This window comes from Pyricularia pennisetigena, chromosome 6 (assembly GCF_004337985.1).
Source record: "Pyricularia pennisetigena strain Br36 chromosome 6, whole genome shotgun sequence".
NCBI classification, from domain to species: Eukaryota; Fungi; Ascomycota; class Sordariomycetes; order Magnaporthales; family Pyriculariaceae; genus Pyricularia; species Pyricularia pennisetigena.
In genome coordinates, this window is record NC_043744.1 from 4,417,133 (window position 1) to 4,437,841 (window position 20,709).

The 20,709-nt window shown below is 48.6% G+C and overlaps 5 protein-coding genes across 5 annotated transcripts; 2 read left to right on the top strand and 3 right to left on the bottom strand.

Moving 5' to 3' along the window:
* Positions 1 to 991: 991 nt before the first annotated feature.
* On the top strand, positions 992 to 2,564 carry PpBr36_05064 (uncharacterized protein; the record flags this gene model as incomplete). Its single annotated transcript, XM_029892222.1, has 5 exons — positions 992 to 1,198; positions 1,285 to 1,657; positions 1,745 to 1,862; positions 1,938 to 2,002; positions 2,077 to 2,564. Coding segments are annotated over 5 exons (1,251 nt in total), but the record flags the coding sequence as incomplete, so codon positions are not given.
* Positions 2,565 to 6,975: 4,411 nt separating this feature from the next.
* PpBr36_05065 (uncharacterized protein) lies at positions 6,976 to 7,953 on the top strand (the record flags this gene model as incomplete). The annotated part of the gene is made up of 1 exon (XM_029892223.1): positions 6,976 to 7,953. The coding sequence occupies one exon, from the start codon at positions 6,976 to 6,978 to the stop codon at positions 7,951 to 7,953; it is 978 nt and encodes a 325-aa protein (XP_029749045.1).
* A 1,145-nt stretch (positions 7,954 to 9,098) lies between these two features.
* Positions 9,099 to 11,432, bottom strand: PpBr36_05066 (uncharacterized protein; the record flags this gene model as incomplete). The annotated part of the gene is made up of 4 exons (XM_029892224.1): positions 9,099 to 9,749; positions 9,842 to 10,360; positions 10,472 to 10,776; positions 10,916 to 11,432. The coding sequence occupies 4 exons, from the start codon at positions 11,430 to 11,432 to the stop codon at positions 9,099 to 9,101; spliced, it is 1,992 nt and encodes a 663-aa protein (XP_029749044.1).
* Positions 11,433 to 14,254: 2,822 nt separating this feature from the next.
* On the bottom strand, positions 14,255 to 14,812 carry PpBr36_05067 (uncharacterized protein; the record flags this gene model as incomplete). The annotated part of the gene is made up of 2 exons (XM_029892225.1): positions 14,255 to 14,677; positions 14,738 to 14,812. The coding sequence occupies 2 exons, from the start codon at positions 14,810 to 14,812 to the stop codon at positions 14,255 to 14,257; spliced, it is 498 nt and encodes a 165-aa protein (XP_029749043.1).
* A 2,275-nt stretch (positions 14,813 to 17,087) lies between these two features.
* PpBr36_05068 (uncharacterized protein) lies at positions 17,088 to 19,385 on the bottom strand (the record flags this gene model as incomplete). Its single annotated transcript, XM_029892226.1, has 1 exon — positions 17,088 to 19,385. The coding sequence occupies one exon, from the start codon at positions 19,383 to 19,385 to the stop codon at positions 17,088 to 17,090; it is 2,298 nt and encodes a 765-aa protein (XP_029749504.1).
* Between the last annotated feature and the right edge of the window lie 1,324 nt (positions 19,386 to 20,709).

A 20,709-nucleotide genomic window follows, 5' to 3' on the forward strand; every position in this document is an offset into this window, starting at 1 on the left:
GGGGGGGGGGGGGGGGGGGGTATTCGGCCAAAACTGGCGAAATTAAAACACGTGCTGCCTGGTTAATATCGCCGCCTTTTGCTTTCGCAGCCATGACATGATATGATAGTTTAATATACGATGTTGTTTGACAGTAAACATTTTTGCTTGTACGACCAATTATCTACGGTTCCATCACCAGTTAGCCAAGAGGCCGGATTTTGATGCAGAGAGCAAGCCACTCGCTACCATTTGCCAATCCAGAATGAGTTGGGGAATCCGGTAGTTTGGCAAGCCCCCACGTTTAGCCATGCAATCTATCGCTCATATCCGGTGGCATCAGTCAGATTCGCGGGGACGAGCCATTGACGTATTGAAGTGGGAAAAGTTTCATCTCTTCACGCCGCCCTAGCTTCGTGTCGCCTCTGTAAAAGAAATTTCCTCACGCGTTGTTTTCGTTTGGAAGCTTTATACAATGCTTTGGAGTAGTACTCAAGTTTTCATTCCAACCCTACCAGTGGCTGGCAAAGTGCGCCATGCCGCCGCCAGGACTTTTCTTTTCCATTTTTTCTCTCGCTGTGTTTTTTCGAGGTAAAAAGTTTTCGTCTACCATTGTCTTGCTTGGGGAGAAAACAACATGTTTTCCACTGTTGAAATGATGGAGGGAAGGCAGTTTCGTGATTCTATCACCATAGTGACGGGGTACGCTTAGCTTTGTCATGAAGACTGAATTACTTGACAATTATTACGATTCACGCAATGATTTTTTTATCGTGTGGTGGTGCTCTTTCTTTTTGATTTCTTCTAAAAGGTTTGGGGGACTGGGAAGCTGCTTTTTGATTCGATCCTTGGTTCTTCCAGCCTTTTTGTCCCTTACATGTGTTCTTTTCTTTTCTTTTCTTAATTTTCGTCATGAACTATGCTGCCCAGGTATCCCCTCTTGCGTGCATAAAACCCCCTCGAATGGGGCCATCTTGACCGGTCCGCAAGACCTCTAGCTCCTCATCTCCAGCGCACCCTCACTCAGTTCCCCAGCATTATGTCGGATTCCCTGGTTGGCTCTGATGAGTGGAAGGCCCAGGACAAGGGTCCTGCGGTTCTCGCAGTCTGCTGGATCGCCATTCTTCTTAGTTCCGTCTTTGTGGTCTCGAGGATATATGTGAATGGCTACATTAGGGGCAAGCTTCGCAGCGACGATTGGTACATCATTGCTGGACAGGTACTCTGCCTCCTCTCGTCCCATTTTCCGCCATATGGCTAAGGTTCTTTTTGTTGCTCACACAACCATTTTTTTTTTTCTCCCAGCTATGCGGCTACGTGGCAGTCATTTTCACAACCATCGCCGTCCAGAACGGTAACGGCCGACACATGGCTTTGCTGACCCAAAAAGAGCTATCCAACGCTATATTCTATTCAACCATTAGCTTCGTCCCCGGCTCGCTCTTCTTCGGGATACCCAAGCTTGGCGTGGTAACTCTCCTGACGCGCCTTCTCAACCCGAGCCGGCACCACGTCAAGTTCCTATGGTTCCTGCCCATATGGTGTATCACCTCCGTCGCTATCGCATTTACTTTAGTCTTAACCCGGTGCTCGCCCACAAGTGCGCTTTGGGACCCTTCGGTTAAGGGGAACTGCTTTGATGTGAGGCATCTGGTCAACTATGGCATATATTCTGGTAGTAAGTCATTTGCCAGGCAATTTCAATTCATGGTTATCATCGTCCATGTATGTGTGTGGGGGGGACTGACGTCTTGTTTTTCTATAGTATGCTGTTCAATTGTGGACTTTTACCTGGCCATATACCCTGCAGTAGTTCTTTTCAAGCTCCAGTTGTCCTTTAAGAAAAAAGTGGCACTGTCATGTGCTTTGGGAGTCGGGTCAATGTAGGTTGCAATCCGTCAAACCATGTGCGCACCTGTGCATACTATAACTTGGTTGCTTAACTAATCAACCCAAAGCTCTGGCATTATTGCTGTTATCAAAACGGCCCGAACTCCGGCCATGATGAGCCAAGATTTTACCTGTACGTCTCCTTCCGCGGAGTGTTTTACAACTGAATGTGAACTACTGACACCAAGAGCCTGTGTGCGACTGCAGATGATGTACCGGATCTTATTGTCTGGCTCATCATCGAAGGAAGCTCAATCATAATTGCATCCTCCATTCCTGTTTTACAGCCCCTCCTCGAGGTTATTGTGAAGCACAACCCCTTCTCCACCAAGGGTTCCAGTTCCGGATTCTCCTTCAGAAAGAGCAAGAAGTCGTCCAAGTATTATGACGGCAGCGGCTCATCGGGTTCCACACAGCAGCATTGTCAGCACTGTCAACATTGCATTAAAACGAAGGGCTCGCACATGCCGCCGACCAAGGAGCGCCAAGACACCGAGCTCACATTCGATCATGACATCGGCACCAAAGATGATATTATCATGACCCAGGGGAGCTTGCAGTATTCTGCCATGGTTTCGGGGGCGGATATGCCGAATGATCATGTTTGTGGTCGTGATAACGACCGTATTGCCGGGTCCAAGGGAGCGATTCTAAGGACGGACTCAGTAAAAGTTTCATATGGCAATGCTGAATGAAGTGAAGCAACGTTAATGGGGTGGGTAGACACTTAAACAATGGCCAAGTAAAGGGGTCTTGGGGTAACTATCTCATTTTTTGCTGGATATATAACCTGTCGGAGATTTGATGAGTCGAAGTACTACTCTGTAATAAAGAAAACAAAACAGATTGTGGAGAAAGAAGAAAAAAGTCTTTGGTATTGAGAACGATGAGCCGTGAGTCACCAGCTATCGCAATTAACCGAATAGCAAAACTCGGGCATAAACTCGAGCCGCTTAAAATTGAGCAAGCGCACTCCCAGAAAAGGTGCCGACAAAATCTTAAAAGTTGCGTCGGCTCCAAGAAGCTAACCGAACAGACGAGCAAATTGCAATTACCAAGAGCGAGATTAAAAAGAAGACGTATTAGCAGTTACAAAGCTCTAATTAGTAGAGTAAAGCGTAACAAAGGAAGCATAGCATGTGGAAATAGTCGGCGCTGATGCAAATAACAGCAGGGGTATTGAAACCGTTTTAACGAAGTGATTCTACAGAAATGCGGAATGAAATAAAGAAATAAAGTGCAGGGTAAGATAGTACAGGTCACGGAAAAAGGATTAAAAGTTAATATTGTGAGAAAAAAGTAAGGAATATACTTGTATGCTATTTTGGATTATCGGGGGGCTATAAAGCACATATAATATACATATATACGGTTATCTTACGTTTTGGTATCCATACCGTATTATATAAGTAATTAAATAGGCGGATAGGCAAAGTATACACATTTTTATATATAATTTACAATCGAAACTCGTTTATATTTTTACCAATTTTAACGATAATGGAACCAAACTTTCAGGGATTGAAAAACGTATATAAACAAACGTCCACGTTAGATCCAATTTATAATATTGGCTTTAAATCGTTTTTTATATAAAAAGTTGCTAAATGTGTATTTTTATCTATTTTTCGCTTTATTTAATTAATTTTATATTATTTTGTTTTGCAGCAAAGTTTTATGCTTTTTGCACGTGGGGGTGGTACATATATGTATGATATAATATTACAGTTTGGTATATATATCGAATTATATAAGCCGTTAAATAAGCGGATAGGTAAAAAGTATATAATTTTGTACATAATTTACAATCGAAACGCTTTTATATGTTTACCAATTTTCATAATAATAGAACCAGAGTTTCAGGGATTAAAATAAATATATACAAAGACGTTAGCGTGAAATCTGATTTGTAAACCCGTTTATATCATTTTTTTATCAAAGGAAATGTTAAATTTGTGCTATTTTCCTATTTTTTGCTCTATTTAATAAAATAAAATTTATGAGAATGGAATTGAATAACAATTATGTATAAACCTATAAAAAATAGATGTACTAAAATTCTTCTTCATTTTAGCATTATTTGCGTGAATTATTCAATCTTTTAACGAACTAATCAATAATATTAAAATATTAATAAAAGCTTTATCCTAAACGATAATTGCATGCACTTTGTAGTTTTAAATCCGTTAAATTATAAGTATTATTACTGAATTTTAAACTAATATTATTTACTATTATTCAAAATAATAATTAAATATAATAACAAAGTACAAATTCTACTAAATGCTTAAGTATCTTTCCAAATAAATTAATTATAATAGCGCGGTTTTTAATCACAAACCTGTCAAGCTCAAATCAATCCAACGCAGGTTATTTTATATTTCTATAATTTTTATTTAATATTTTATTTAAATATTCAATTGCACACTATGGTTATACTGCTTTTTTTTGCTATTATATTTTAAATATAATGTGTTAATTATACCGTTGTTTAATTGGCTGCGCGCATGAAAAATGCAATTAATTGCATTTAACGTGCGGTCGCAGGGCGTTTATAAAACCTGTTTTTAACACAATATATATACCCGCGATAAACGGCGAAATGCGACAAATTGTCCTCAAATTAGAACGAGCGCGATCTTTTCGGCCAATGCAATTGGTCGAAAAACTATATGGCTGAAAGGTATATGGAGCGCTCGGTCCCCACTGCGAAGCAGGGGGGTCTAGTCTGAGCACTGAGACTATTTCTCCAACCCGTCGTTAATTGTGATTTCTCTCTAGTCTCAGGGCTTATCCCTGAAACCCAGAGCTCCACAATTAATCCATTTCGTTCGCTTCGCTCCACTTCGTGGCTTAATTGCGGTTTTGCAATGTATTTGTGGGTCCATCCAAAAAGCGCTCTGGTTTAAGTCTAAGGACAATTTGTCGATTTTCGCCGCTTATGGCGGTATTTTCGTCAATTCGGCGATTAACACTCCGTTATAAAAAAATAAATAAAAATCGTAAAAATAAACGGTTTATACATTGAAAGTAGCATTTAATACCGTTATTAACAACAATTTAATTTATATTTTTATATGTATAATCGGGCGAATTTGCTAGGCCTTGCCCTTAATCCGCTTATTGCGGTACTATTTTTTCGATTTTATTTCGATTTTCGTATTTTCTTTATATTATTTTTATTTGCTAATATAATTTCAAAAATTTTCTGGGTGGGGGATACTATATATATAAATAACCGTATACCAGATTTTGGTATATATATTTAATTATATAAGCCGTTAAATAAACGGATAGGTAAGGTATATACAATTTTATATAAAATTTACAATTGAAACGCTTTTATATTTTTGCCAATTATGGCGATAATAGAGCCAAAATTCCAGGGATTGGATTATGTATCTATATAAACGTTTACGTGAAATCCGCTTCGTAATATCGGCTTTAATACTATTTTTATTAAAAGAAATGGTAAAATTATATTGTTTTTATATTTTTTATATTATTTAATAAAATATAAATGGTGAAAAAAGTGTTAAATAACATGAATATATAATAATTTATCATTAATGCTATATTAGAGTTTTTTAAATTTAAACATAATTGGGCGAATTATCAAGTTTTTTAATAAAATATTTATTAAATGAAAAATGTTAATATAATATTTATTTTAGGCGGTAATCGCATGCACTTTCCACCGCCACGCTAATTTGAAAATCGCTTTTATAATAATATATTTTATTTGTATAGAGCATTTTTATTTAAAACAATAAATTAAAAATAAAAATATATATCAAAATTTAGAAAATATATTTAATATTTAAATATTTATACAATTGGAAAAGATATACCCACGGCCCTTGCGTTTAAAAAATATAAAAAATTCATTTATTACAACGCAGGTTATTTTATATTTTTACGATTTTTATTCATTTATTTATTCGAATATTTAATTGTATACAGTGGTTATATTATTGGTATTACGTATGCAGTACATGCATAGTGCGAAAACAGTACAAATACCCGCCATGAGCGGGGAAAATGGACAAGTTGTCCTCAGACTAGAACGAGCGCGATCTTTTCGGCCAATGTAATTGGTCGAATAACCATATGGCTGAAAGGTACATGGAGCGTTCGGTCCCCACTGCGAAGCAGGGGGGTCTAGTCTGAGCACTGAGACTACAGTATATGCATGCTTGTGACTCATCGTGTCGATGTGATGAATTACAGTAAATTCAAACCGACATTCCTCATGCAAATCCTTTTGGCAGCTGTGACTTTGACCAACAGCCTACAGGTTGAGGCCCCCTTTGGCTCTTTCATGCAGGATCTGCACATTTTGGAAGTCGAGCGAGTTGAAGTTTCAACAACATGTCGATATGGCAGTTCCCTTGAAGATTTAGCACCTCTGGACACATCTCAACGCTCGTACATGCCCAGGCCATCCTAGAGGAAGTCTCTGGCGGCATGGCTTCATGGAGACATTTGTGACCTTGCCTTAACGGCTCAGGTATTCCGGGAAAGGGGATCAGATATATGGTTTGATTTTCAAGATGCAGTCTGCGCTCGCTGTCGCAGCTGTCCGCCGTCCCAGCTGCATAGATAAGATGATTGAGTGTATGTACGTGGCCTGGTGGTCATCGGAAGACATTATAGGTGGCGAACGAGAGGACCAGTACAGAGCAAAGCCACCGGTGGATCGCCTTCACGATATATGCCTGAGAAGCTCAACAATTGCGATGCCATCATCTGATGTACTAGGTGAGAAAATTCACTGATAGACACACTTGGTTCGAGATTTGGTCTTTTTTCTTTTTCAAGAAGCAGAACATAGAATGCATGCCAGAAGCGATGTACAGCGTGCGAGAGCTTCGGTAGAGGCGGAAAATGCATGTTATAATGAAGTGCACAATATCGACGTGCTGGCGAGGCAAATATCAAATCCCCGTGAATGAAGGTTTTGTTTCCCCCAAGCATTGGCTGGTGTTGACTCCACTAACCGCAGGAACCCCACATGAATGTCTTGCTTCTAGCGCTGCGTCTAGTCAGAACAGAACTTGTTCAGTCAGAAAAAAAAAAAAATCATCGAGAAAAATCATAGGCAAAATGTCCCTTCTCAGCCTACCCCGTCCAGGCACAGCAGCCACTACCCCACCAGCCCCCGTGGCGGCACCTTCAGAGGCGCATTTCACTCAGACATTCGGCCGGCTCCTCCCGCCCGCCAGCTTCCTCACCACGCCGCAGGGGACGGCAGCGTTCTACAACCTGCCACCTTGGACGACCGTCCCGGAATCGGCACCGGCACCAGACCGCGTGCTGTTCATCCACGGCGTGCAGACCCCGGCCCTGGGCATGCTCCCGCTCGCGCGCGCGCTGCAGACCTCATTCCCCACCCGGCACTTTGCCCTGGTGGACCTCTGGGGCCACGGGCTGAGCGAGACGCCGGTGCAGCCGCACGAGCCGGGGCTGTTCCACGGGCTCGTCGACGCCGTGCTCGACCGCCTCGGCTGGCCGTCGGCCCACGTGGTCGGCTACTCGTTCGGCGGCGCCCTGGCCGTCGGGTACGTCAACTCGCGGCCCGCGCGCGTGCGGAGCCTGACGCTCGTCGCGCCCGCCGGCCTGATCCCGTCCGCCCGCGTCGGCGGCGGTCCGGAACTGGCGGCCCTGCGCGGCGACGACCCCGCCGCCGCCTGGGCCTGGACGCTGGACTTTCTCGAGGGCGGCGAGCTGGTCGTGCCGCCGGACTGGAGGGAGCGGGTCGCGCGGGGCGAGGTCGTCGCGCCCGCCGTCAGGGAGTGGCAGGTGCGCGAGCATGCCGGTCACAAGGCCGCCGTCGTGGCCATCGTGCGGGACGGCGGCGTCATGGATCACGACGAGGCGTTTGTGCGCGCCGCCGAGAGCGGCGTGCCTGCCATCGGCATCGTCGGGGCGTTGGATGCGGTGTGTAGCGGGGACCAGCTGCGGGCGGTGGGTTTTACCGACGTCGTCGTCGTCCCCGAGGCCGGTCACGGCCTTGTGCGTGATAACGTGCCCGAGGTTGCAGCGGCGGTTGAGGCGTTTTGGAACAGGCTTTTCTCGAAATAATATCCTGATTGGGATAGGAGGATAATGGGAAAAAAAAAGGGGGAGGGTTCAGGTATTATGGAGTGTCGTAGACCAATTTACAGGAATTGAGCATAAGTGAATCAACGTACCCCTGATGCCTGAGTTTGTTGATGTGATTGGCTTCTGCAGCGCAAGGCAAACGGTGACTTTTGTTGCAGATCGGCAGGACATCAGATCGAAGTTCTTCAACTTTGGAGGACATGGGAGGGATACAGTCGATACCTACGGTGACTAAACCTTGCGCCCAATGAAACACGTGGTAAAATCTGTACCACCCACTACGAGCACCTTGTCTCAAGGATGATTACGACTTTTCACTGCTGACAAGCAACGGGAATGCCTATCAGCGGCCACGAATACTATTTGAGAAGTGACTGACTGACACAATATAAACTTTGAATAATTTGTTTGGTTACGTAGGCACGTACGCGGCATATCGGTGAGAAGTCCTACATAGGACGGGCAGGACAAACAAGGTAGTTCCAGGAGGATTACAAGTTGCACCGGGCGCCCACAACTGACTGAACCGTAGCCGTAGGTGTTGATTTTATCATCTTGGGTTTCGTCACATGTGTTCAAGGAAGTGAGTGTATCGATTGAGTCACGGCGGACAATAATGCCCTATTCCGAGGGAATTGGAGACGTCCAATAAACCTAGTGCTACCTATACCCAGAGGAGGCAAATAGACGTGATCCGAACCACAGAGGCCAAAAAGAAATCACTGACCCCGAAGACGATCTTCTGCCAAGAACCTCATATATGGCTTATTATTAACTACATCTATTTCTAAACAATTAAAAATAAGAAGCTACTTGGATGTGATAGTTGGTAGCTCAATCTTCTGTTGTATCAATTACCCAAAAAAACCCCTTTACATATTGTTTTGCAGGTGATCTGTGTGGTTGGTGAACCATAAAGTCGTTTCCCCACCGAGATATTTCTTTCTGTCCTCCGCTTGCCGGGTAAACCTACAGCCATCGCTGATTGTCAAAAAAAAGGGGGGGGAGAAGAAACAACACCGAGACGCGGTCGCGGTCGCTCCATATTACAACAAAATACCGGCCAAAAAGGGACACAAGGCTTGGAACCCCCAGCTCACATGGCCAAGAAACAATAGTTCTCTTTACGCCACTTTTACATCGTTCCCAGGACCGGCGAAACCATCCCAAGTAGGGTCGTCTGATCCGTTGGGCCGGCTCCCGCGGGAGTATGCAAGCTCGACGCCCTCGATCTGCGCCACGGGCTGCACCACGACGACCTCGGCCCCAAAGCCGGACGAGTGCCACGTCTCCATGATCCCAGGCAGGCGCGCAAAGAAGTCCGGGTGGCGGCGGCGCATCATCTGCAACGCCGACCCCGACACCTGGTCCACCGAGTGGCTGTGTCGGATGTCGTCCGGGAACCTGGGCACGGCGCCGCCGGGATGTCGGACGGTCCCGGCCGTGCAGTCGTCGTCGGCACTCTGCTTCTTCTTCTTCTGCTTCTTCACGGCCGCCCCGCTGTTAGCCGTCGGGGTCTCCTGGCCCCCGGTGCCGTGGAGGAGGAACCTCTTGACGGCGTCCGGGTACTGCCCCATCCCCATGAGCAGGAGGTCGTAGTGCATCAGCGAGGCCCTGCAGTGCCACGACCCTCCGGATTTGGCGCGGTGGTAGAGCCCCGTGAGCGCTGCTATGGCCCCCATGCAGCCGGTGCCGTAGTCCGAAATGGGGAACGGCGGCACGACGGGCTCGTCGAGACCGAGGAAGCGGCCTTGCTCCCACGCCAGACCGGTGACCTGGATTTATCATGGTGTTAGCATGTTTCGGGAGGTACAAAAAAAGTTCCAGACCCCCAAAAAGTCCAACGACGTAAAACAGTCCAACTTACACAATCCGCTATCTGCTGCCACCCAGGCCGGTTCGACCACTCCCCCACATGCCCGAAGCAGGTCTCGCTGACGTACACGTACCCCCTGCCGCGCTGCTCCGCCAGCCTCGCCACGGCCTGAGGCCCGTACCCCAGCCTCTCGATGGCGCCGGGACGGAAGCCTTCGATGATGACGTCGGCGTCGGCCAGCAGCTCCTCGAACCTCCTCCTCCCGTCGGCCGACTTGAGATTCAGCTCGGCCGTCCTCTTGCCCATGTTGCCGTCGAGCTGGAAGAAGGGGACGTCGCTGAGGTGCGGGCAGTTGATCTTGAGCACGTCGGCGCCGTACTCGGCCAGGATGCGGCCGATGGTCGGCGCGGCGATGATGCGGCTGACGTCGAGCACCTTGATGCCCGCCAGCGGCCGTCGTTGTGGCGGCGAGCTGCTGTCGCGGTTGGTGCACGGGAGGAAAGGTGCGGGTGGTGTTGTCGTCTCGAGGGCGTCGATGCTCCACGGTGGTGAATTGGAGTTTGCCTTGCCCTTTTTTTTTGACAGAGGGACAGAGGAACAGAGGGGGGTTCAGTGTCAGTTATCGGGATTGACTTCCATAGGTAACTGCAGCTACCCGTCCGAGACAGATAATCGACTTACATGTGCAGTCTGCAGGAACTCGTCGTGCTTCAACGCCTGGACGCCGGCTTGGCGGTTCAGCCTGTTTAGGAACTCGAGCTCGTCGACCGTGTAGCGGCTCACGCAAGACTCAATCTCGTCCACGATGGCGTCGTGGCCCTTCTCCGTCAGGTCGGGACGCCGCGCCTCCAGCCCCAGCATCCGGAGCGTCGAAGATGCCTCGAGCGAGCCGTGAATGTGGTAGTACTCGCCTGGAGTCTTTGTGCTGTAGAGGTTTGCCGACATGCGCCGGTAGAGGTCTGACTGTGCTTCGAGGAGATCGGTTGCTGTTTGGTAAAAACATTAACGATGATGCTATGTGAGCAGGCTGTATCATTTGTTTTTCATTTTCAAAACTTGCCATAACTTCCCGATCCTGCAAACATAATGACAAGGCTTGATGCCAGGTAGGTATAGAGAGGGTACCTTTGAGAAACTGAGTGGCCCCCTTGTCCGATTTGCCGAACCCTCCAATCGACGTCAGATACGTCTGGAATAAAAACGCCGTGGTCTTTTCCAGATCAATCTTTATCCGTGGCCTTGCATTCTCGTTTTCCTCCCTTTCCACTCCTTGGCTCGCAAGACCATTTTGGGCTGTGTGCGTCCTCGCCGTCCGTCTCAACTCGGCAATGGCCAGACCGATGCTCGCCTCGACCGCCTTCAGCGCCGCTCCGAGCTCCGTCTCCTTGAACGGGATGGGGAAATACGGCAGGTCGCTGGCCGAGACGAACTCGACGTTTTCCCTCGCTTTTGCTGCGATCTCTTCCGGGACCGGGGCCAGCTGCAGGACGCGCTCGAGAATATTCCCCGCCTCCCTGACGCTCGAGTACCCCAGCCTTGTTTTCGGTGAGCCGTTTGGCTCCTGACAAAGTTTACCATTCGAGTGATCCCAGTGAGTGTTTTCGGCATGTCCCGCCAGGGGCCCGTGGGCAAGAAACCGCATCTCCCCTTTTTTTTTTTTTTTTTTTTTTTTTTTTTTTTGCGCAGGAAAAATATGCAATCAGTCTTTTTTTGTGTAACTCTGGTCAAGACTTTGGGGGCTGAATTTCGTCCGGTCCTGGCGAGGCGCGCGCGGCCAAGTACCTAATGGGTAGGTATTTTCGAGCAGGAGCTTGGGCCCAAAACCTTGAAGCATTCAGGTTTGCCTGGCGCGGTCCATCGAGGTACAGACAAGTGAGTGACCACGTCGTCCCGGCTTTTGCAGACGGGGTAATGTATCAAAAGGAAAAAAAAGAAGAAAAAAAAAACCACAGATCACACGAGATATGATGGATATGCAATGCAACTTGATATTGAGACGGATCGGGAAAAGAATTACAAAAGAAATAAAAATGAAAAGATCAAAAAACTTGGGAGGAACTCGCGTTTTCTTTATTAATATCCCACCCTACCTACGGATCGCACTTCTCAGCGAGCTGGCAATTTGGAACCAAGGGAAGCAACAAAGAGAAGGCAATTACCCGGTGTTCGGGAGCTCCCCCTTGACCTATTCGAGTGTTGCGGCTTTTTGCGTCCGCCCTAATTGTGGAGGCAATTGTTTCGGAAGAAGTCAAAAAAGCACCTACTTGCGGATGCGCGATCGAATCGACGCCAGGTCCTTGTCGTGGTATTTTTTCTTTTTCTTCTTTTTTTTTTTTTTTTTTTGGCTAAAGATTGCAAAGTTTCCCTAATCTCTGGCACTTGTTTAGCCTCGTTCCGTCATCTGAAAATGATGCTCCTATCTAATCTCTCGGCTTACTCTTATTGCTAATCCAGGTACAAATAGGGCAAGTTGAAGATTATTGAGTCGCGTTTTATCCTCCCGAGGTAAATGTTTGTTTGTTATAGCATGCGCTGGATTTCTCGGGCCAAACTCGTCATTTCTAACAACCCAAGACAACCAAACAGCAAAGAGCAAATATAAACAAACAGTAAGCACCCTCCATTTTCGAATCATTGTTAATCTATAGTGACGTTTTGTTTAGACACTAGCCGTCGAGCGGCTGAAGACACACACTCCGGTGGCGGGCACTAGCCGTCGATCCCAGCTGCGGATCAACACGCGACTAAGCCATGTCCGCCTTTGCAAGCCTCCGAAGGCTGAAATAAATGATACAAAAACAAAAAAAAAAAAAAAAGAGAGAATGGACATGGCTCGGCAAATCTAAAAATAATAAGCACTACACCCTAGCTTGGTTTCACCAAAACGTCTGCCACTCTATCTAGCTAACGTCTTTGTCCGACGGTGCAGCCTTAACCTTCTTCACCTCATCGCGGGTGAGACTTTGTTTTGCCGGCCGGCATTCGGTGTAGTACGCGATGCGATGGCCATCCATCTGTCTTGTTTCATCGCGCAAGGCGGCTTGTGAAACTGCCGGAAAAAAAAAAAAGCAACCCGGCAGTAGAAGTCGGCAACGGTTTACACGACTCGCAACATGTGGCGGCTCCTCAGATGTGGGAAAAAGGCCATGCGTATTTCTCATCGATTACGCTCATCGAGTCCTCAAAACAGGGCATGCCAGGATGGTGATTGTGGAGTTTTGTTGGGCTTGAAATTCAGATGTACATGATATCACCCAGTCGTGACTCTGTTCTCAACTTCTCATGTCCTCGGGAGCCCGCCCCTGCTCACCCAAGTTACCTAACAAAACTGTTAGTTAGTCACGTTCACTTGGCCACTTCCTCTCCTCGGCTAGTCCGCCCTTGCAAAGAGCTAGATACATCAAGACTTGTCGGCAGTGGTCTTCCAATCGTCGATAAAGTGTACGCCCATGTCTAGAGGCATCTTACTCAGCACCGGCTTGCATGGGAGTAGACCAGGAAGGTTTGATAAAATCCTCACCAGAACCATGGGCAGTTACGGGTGGTGGTACTATCATTGATAAGGGACTTTTTGACAATATTGATATAAAGCCCGGAGGTTTGCATGGGAGCACGCTTGATAATAATCAACCGTTGGACTTGCATACTTGGACATCTTTCATGGACTCTTTGATTTCTACCTTGACCACCACGTTCACAACCGATAATTTTAACAAATCCCGTCTGCCCGCATGACCGACCATGATCGTTGGTGAAGACATACCGCCATGTGCCTCGAAAGATCTCGAGGTTTTGTCAAACAATCAAAATTGCTGACTGCATTGACTGTGGCGCGATAACTAGGTCTTGGGATTCCGGGAGCAAAGGTCCAGATTTCAAAACTCCGGGGGTGTGACTACAAAGATCTATGATTCACAGTTTACATTCAGTCATAACCAGTTTCGTCGACTGGACAACGGCATTTTCAATCCGAGAAAGTGTGTTCAGAGACGCTCATCGCCTTTAGTACTACCATTGGCATTTTCCCCAAGTGACTCTACTGGGCTGGCCGCAATAAAATTGTGTCAAAAGTAGCCTCATTCGTACATCAAAGACGCAAACTGGTGAGACTGGTTCAGAATCCGACTCGGGGCACACTGACCACAAAAACCGGAACTGGTTGTGGTGGCTGAGTAGGTTGAGTATTTACCGCTGTTGTCAATATCATATTATACATACCAAGTAGCCACAGTCAAACCAACATACTTAACACAAGACAGCCTACCAGACTGCTTTTGTGGTTTACACCTCGTACCGTTGTCAAATTTCAGAAATCAATCCATGAAAGCCGTGCAGTACCACAAGAGATACCGCCATCTATCAAAGCTAGCTGACCCCATACATAAAGTCACAACCCAGCCAGCCACGTCGCCATGGTCCTAAAGATCTAAACCACCCACCACATGGCCTGTGACCGGCGCCCCATCATGGCCACGCACCCAGGCACCGACCAGCCCATCCACTGCAACCCAGAGACGTGCCCCGGGCGACCGTGACGCTGAGCCCCTGTGCAGATGACACGTGCTGCCGCGTGCGGGAGCGCGTACTCGGCTGCCCCCATCCCGCCGCCGCGACGATACCGCCCTGGCCGCCCGTCCCCACCCCTGCCGAGACCGACCACATGCTGAAGTGGTGGCGGACGGCGCCGTGCGGCGACGAGCCGTGCCGGGGCGGGTCAGCAGAGCGGCAGGTCCCCGCCCGGGAGATGCCGGTGGACGCGCGCGCGAGCACCTGCGGGTGGTCCTTCAAGGGCCTGTGGCGGCTGTGCGCGCTTGCAGGTGTTCGTGGAGGAGGAGCAGCTCGAGGGCGACCCAGTGCGTCGTGGTGGACGACTGGTTCGAGCCACCGCTGGCGCAGGGAGTTCAGGGCCCTGGATTAAAATGGTGCTGCTGCTGCTGCTGCGCTGACTGCCGCGGGCGGCCGGGCAGGGGTGGCGTCTGCCCGGTGGGCAAAGTACGTGACGACTACCAGGCTTCTGTTCATGTCGGAAGAGCCGGTGGATGGTTGGTGTGGATTTCCACATGGGAAGTCCGGGCTAGCATTTTCGATGTCGACCTAAGGTTGTAGGCTGCCTGCTGCTATCAGCATGGCAAGGTGGCAGAAAATGCAACCAGACAAACAAAAATGCAATTGGCCGAAGTGGAAACGATATGTCCATCATGATTGCAATTGTGGCTGCAAGCTCGTGACCTGGCTATGACGAGGACGCAACTATCCACGCGCCAAGTGAGGTGGTAAAGTCTGGTCTGGACCTACTAGCTCTCCATGTCCAGCGTCGGCTGATAGTCCGGATAAAGAAAGAACAGTACCTACCTCCAAGATCGGCCAAGCTTGAAGCGGGAAATGAGGCCAAGTGGGTGGATAAGCAAAAAACAGTCTGAACCTTGCATCTAGACCGGGTGGTTACTTGAACATAGTAGTACCTTTGAATGATTTGCCTCGAAGCAGCAGGGCCGATTATCACACCACTAGCCAAGAATAAACAAAAACAAAACAACAAAAAATAATTACATTATTAACACATTGGCGATACTTTCTCTTATCGTCAAAGCACGCTCCTCTTGGCGCATCTGTATCTGACAACTGGCGACAAAAAAGAAAATCACGCCGCGCCCGACCGCTTACCCCGCCCAAAGGACGCGGCGCCTGACCGGTTCCCGAAACGGTCCCTTTGCTTAGGGAGGTATGGTACCCGGCCGGAAGCTCATCTGTTATTTGTTTGGCACCCCCCCTTGGACCACCAGCTTTTGCTGCAGCCGATGGATGAAAAAAGCACCTTTTCTCTTCTGGACTTTAGGTGCTTCGTCCGCGTCAACGTGACCACGGGATGACGCCCCCTTGACATCATTGGTCGGGCCCGTCGACCGAAAACCAACTTTGCAAAAAAAAAGAAAAAAAAAGAAAAAAAAAAACCCGTCGCCCTATTTTCTTTGTCCGGGTATTTGTCCCAAAAAAAAAATCAGTCACGGCTTTCATGGATATCTCCGGAGAAAGACAAAAAAGTACCTACCTATCTAGATCATTCTTTCGTTTTCTTGTATGTTTCTACCCCCCAAGAGTCATGTACCTCACTCAGCCTGCCTTCGCATAACCTTCCTCACCTGGTGATTGGTGCACTGCCATATCCACATCCAAAAACCCCCCCCCCTGAGCTATCACAGCTCGCCCCCTTACACCACTTTCGAGCTGCTTCTGCGTCTGCTGGCGTACTTTTATTTTTGACCAATGAGACGATCAAGTCTCGTTTGGGTTGTCTTGTTTACTGGGGGGTGTCATGACCCCTTTTGTTTTTGTTTCTTTGGGAGGTTTGTACAGTGTCGATAGTAAACAATCTAACAATGCGTGGTTTTCGCCTATCTCGCCTCCTCCCCCGCTTGTGACTGGGAATGACCGATCAAATAAATGGACGGGGAAAATGAGGCTGTAGGATGCTACTACCTCGGCGGTTTTCTCCGCATCTTAGTATCTGTGGGGGTGATTTTTTGGGGGAGGGAGGGATTTGATAAAGGAACCAAAGGAATATAAAAAGAGCCTTGCTCGACCTCTCGATATCATCTTTTCCTACTCACTCTCACAGGTAGAACACAGCCAAATATCTCAAAGAACCTCCCTGACCCAATAAAAAGACCAACCAATTCATACCACATAACAATCCAAACTAAACAACACACCAGTCAAAATGTCCCCCGCCACCTGTGGTTGCAACTCTTGCTCCTGCTCCAGCTGCGCCAGCTGCGCATGCTGCGTATGTCACCTCCTCCCTTTGTTCAAATCTTCTGTCCAATTTCCCCAATCCACATTTGTGGTCCTATGAAGCTAACTTGATCTCTCTTGTGCCCGTCTTGCAGTCGTCTTGCGGCAAATAAACTGCTCAACCTATAATCCATGGTTGTTGCATAGATCGTCAAGGGGTTGACGATGGCGTTTACGTTGGTTGTTGTGTGTTTTGGGGGTTGGTTGGTGACGGCGTTTGTGTTGAGCTGAGCCTGGATGGGTTGCTTTCGAGGGTCATCAGACGGGTGCTGAAGAGGTGCATGTAGTTCCAACTATTGAAATTACTGCAATAAACCACACTCTTTTGCCATTAAATCTGCTTTGACAAGCAAAGGAATATCATATCATGTTGTCATGTCATTCATCGTACCAGCTGTCTATGCAAAAAATCGTTACTAATCTGTCATGCATCTTCCATTTCTATTGATCCCCACCCATGCGTTGACCCCTATCCTTCAAACCCGTTCAGGCAGCCAGCTCAAAATCACTCGTACTTGTTCGGCGCCCAGTTCTGCAGCCACTCTCTCGCCCTGTCCCGGTCGCCCTTCTCGGCTTCAACCGCGGCGACACACCACTCGGGCTCCCACACCCCCTCGGCAGCCAGCATCTCCGCAACTACAACATTCCTCTGTGTGGCCTCGTCAACGCAAAAGTGCATCGCGGCCTTCTTATCCGCAATGACTTCAGGAGTGACAAGTGGCTTGACAAGCGGCAGCGCGGCGGAAGCAGACGTCCCCAGCGCCTCTTTCCCAGCGTTTGCCCGTCCCGTGCGGCACCACTCGTTACTGCACCACGACCGCCCACAGCCCGTCATCAGCTGCGTGAGGTACCGCCGCTCCACGCGCCGTCGTAGCGCCTTGCCCTCGGGGTCGTGCATGGACACGTACAGCGGCCCATAGCAGCTTTTGCAAAGGCCCATGTCGTTGTTCGGGCTGCCCGCCGCAGGGCCTACCGTTCCCTTGGGCCCGACGCCATTCAGCGTCCGACCGCACATGGAATTTCGACACCCGGACGGCGCAGCGCGGCCCTTCTTGTCCATCTCGTGGTGCCGCAGATGGCTGGACATGTCGCGTAACCTGACGATGGCACCGCATAGATCGCAGTCTGCGGTGCGCGCCCCATCGGCCCGCTCGTGTGCCGTGAGTCCTGTGTAAGCAGCCTGTGCAACGTCCGAGGGGTCCGTCGGGTCGCCCTCTTGCGGCACCTCGAGATGACAAAACCGGCAGAGGATAACCTTATCTGGGCAATCTGTTACACGATGACGTGACAAAGCGGGCACCGAGTCGAACTCGAGAGTCGCCGAACAAGAGCAGCCGAGTGTGTTGGACGGATGCATACGGCTGTTATGCTTTTGCTGTGCGAAAAGTCTATCGCCGTATGATGAGCAGTGCTCACAGTGCCAATGCTCACGTAGTTCATCACGGCTAGCGACAAGCCCGCATTGTGCGCATTTCGGATTTCGAGCACACCGAAGTGTGTGCATGGTAAAACTCTGTTTCGGGATCCATTGTCCGCAGTCTTTGCATTTTTGCATGTCGGCAACATCCTCAGGAGCCACCTCATTAGCAGCCGATGTTGGTACCTGGTTGGTATCTGTCATGTCCCAAGTATTGATGCGGAGGGAGAACTTCTGCAGTACGGCGCCATGGGCTGCCTCATCTCCGAAGCCATAAATGGATATCATCAAGCTCTCCACCTCATCTGCCTCATTATCCCCAAAAGAGCCCGCTGGTATTTCCAGCCTGACAGGCTCTCGGTTGGTATATGGCCCCATGCGAGCGGTCCAGTGTTGTAATTCCCTCGGTCGTTGGCGAAGGTGGGGAGTCTTTGGGCTAACGAAGATATCAAGAAAAAAGCCAGGTTCGTCGGACGTGGGTACAGCATCGATAACGAGACCGCGCGACTTGTCCCATGAGGAGAGATCGTAGTCAACATAATCGCCGTGTCGCACCTGTCCTTCCACAGCTTTCCATATGGTAATCTCACCTCCTGGTGAGCTCTTTTCAGCATTTCCCGTCTCCCTAGAGCCGTTCATGCCGTTACCAGCCTCTTGCGCGGTTGCCGTTGGTATCCTCAACAGATCGAGTTCCAAGTCCGTGTCAATCACACAGATGCCCTCGCCTTCAGGTTTCACGCTCTCTACTGTGAACTCGTAGTCTTCTGTCGGACCTCTCTTGACTTTTAGTATTGTGCCCGTAGATAGCGTTGTGTAACCTTGTCGAAGCTCCCTCTCGAGTAAGGGTTCGAGAATCGCCGGGTCGTAGGTCGCATAATCGTGGACCGGTGCTAGGCCGACATAAATTCCCTTTGGGAGTTGATATGCTGATATCCTCACATGATCCAAACTTTTGCTTCCACTCTCAGCCTCGCCATTGTTTGCTGTGTTGGTAATCTCTTGCTCCGAGAGCCCTAGTGACCGCAACAGGAAGGGGCTCAGCGCAACCTGTCCCTCCTCGGCCGAAAACTCTCTGACGCCAGCATGAACGAATTTTCCATTTTTTTCGTTGACCAACCGGAACATCAGTGGATATGGAAGCTTTTGTTGCTCTGGCTGAGCAGCCGAGCCAAAGCTGTTGTACGGGCTGGTGTATCTCGTCACGACCGGCGTGGAGTACGAGTAAGCCGATGGGGCAGAAGCTGAAGCAGCGGCAGCATTGGCGTCCAGGAGCTGTTGCAGAGCTGAAGAAGGAAGTATTATCTTGTCGCCACTTGGCGTAGGGGCCGATCTGTCAACCGCGAATATGCCGGACCATTTGAGTTGAGATGGGGACGAGTCTGTCATTATTTGAATTGTGTGCGGAACCGAGAGGATTGAAAGGAACACGTTTCACGTATTTCTCGATGGCTTGCCGGTCGGCTATTAGTTGAACGAGGGAATAGATGCTTTTGAGGTCTACGTTGCTGAATAAGTTGTATGTTCATTTTGATTTTCTTTGCGATTCTACTCGCGTCTGTTGCGCGTCAGTGGTGACAAAGCATCTTTGCCTAATCGTGGTGGGGAGAAGGCAAGCTGCGTTCGGCTTATCGATAAGAACCGATGACGGAATATCAGCTTAACCCGCCAAGGACATCCTGGCGATCTGCCATGTGTACTGTCCTTCATCCACCAAGATTGGAGTACAGGGTAGGTGAGCGGGTTGACGATTCAAAAAGCAGCACTTGAAATTCGAGAATCGTACAATTCCAGGAATGGAGAAAAGCTAGGATAGGTATCCAATGCGAAATATTCAGAAAACCTTACTGGATGGCAAAAATAAACGTTGGTATCGCTATCACCCACCTACTTCAAAGGGAACATCCTAGCTCTGTTATCGACATGCGTACAAGGCCAATACTCCTTGTCATGATGTCAACTTGAATCTCGAATGCCAAGCCATATCTCGCCGAATGTGCAAACAATATCTCCCCTAGTTTGTCGCAAGCGCGGTATCAACCTGTATTGTTGGAATACTAAAACTCTACGGCCCGAATTGTGATCTCCGAAACCAAACCATGTTCGCTCTGGTCACGCTGTTTCTACTATAGTATATGAACGGGAAATGTGGGCTGAGCATGCAGCGCCTGGAAACATGCAGGCTCCGCCTGGCCCCCTGCAAGTGTAACAGCAAGGATGAAGCTCATTCATACCCTCTGCTGCTACTACTCCACACGCACCCCGTTCAGCTTGCGGGGAAATCCTTATCTGCCGGGCCAATCCTGTCCAAGTCGGCTAAAATGTCATTTTAGGTCATCTCACCTACTAAAAAACTGTAGATCTGATTAAACAGCTGATCTTGGCCAACTTATCGTAACGTGCTATATATAGGATGTACAGCTGTCAGTACAGTATTTGCAGCATTGCATTGGATGTGCCGCGGCCAAAACCATCCCCAGTTCGTGGCCAAGCGGCAGCATGGCGTTTCTCTCAACAGCTTGGCATTTTGCTTGCTCACAAGAAGCTTATCATCGACGCGATGCGGATGCACGGCCCACCCGTACCAGCCGATGCTTATGGGCTATTATCTCCCCTTTTGCTCTGATGATGAGGACCCTGAGAATCGATGCGGTGTTCTGCTGTGTCCCAAAGTCCCAAATATTGGAGTGTTCTGTCTCAGTTTGGGGAATGC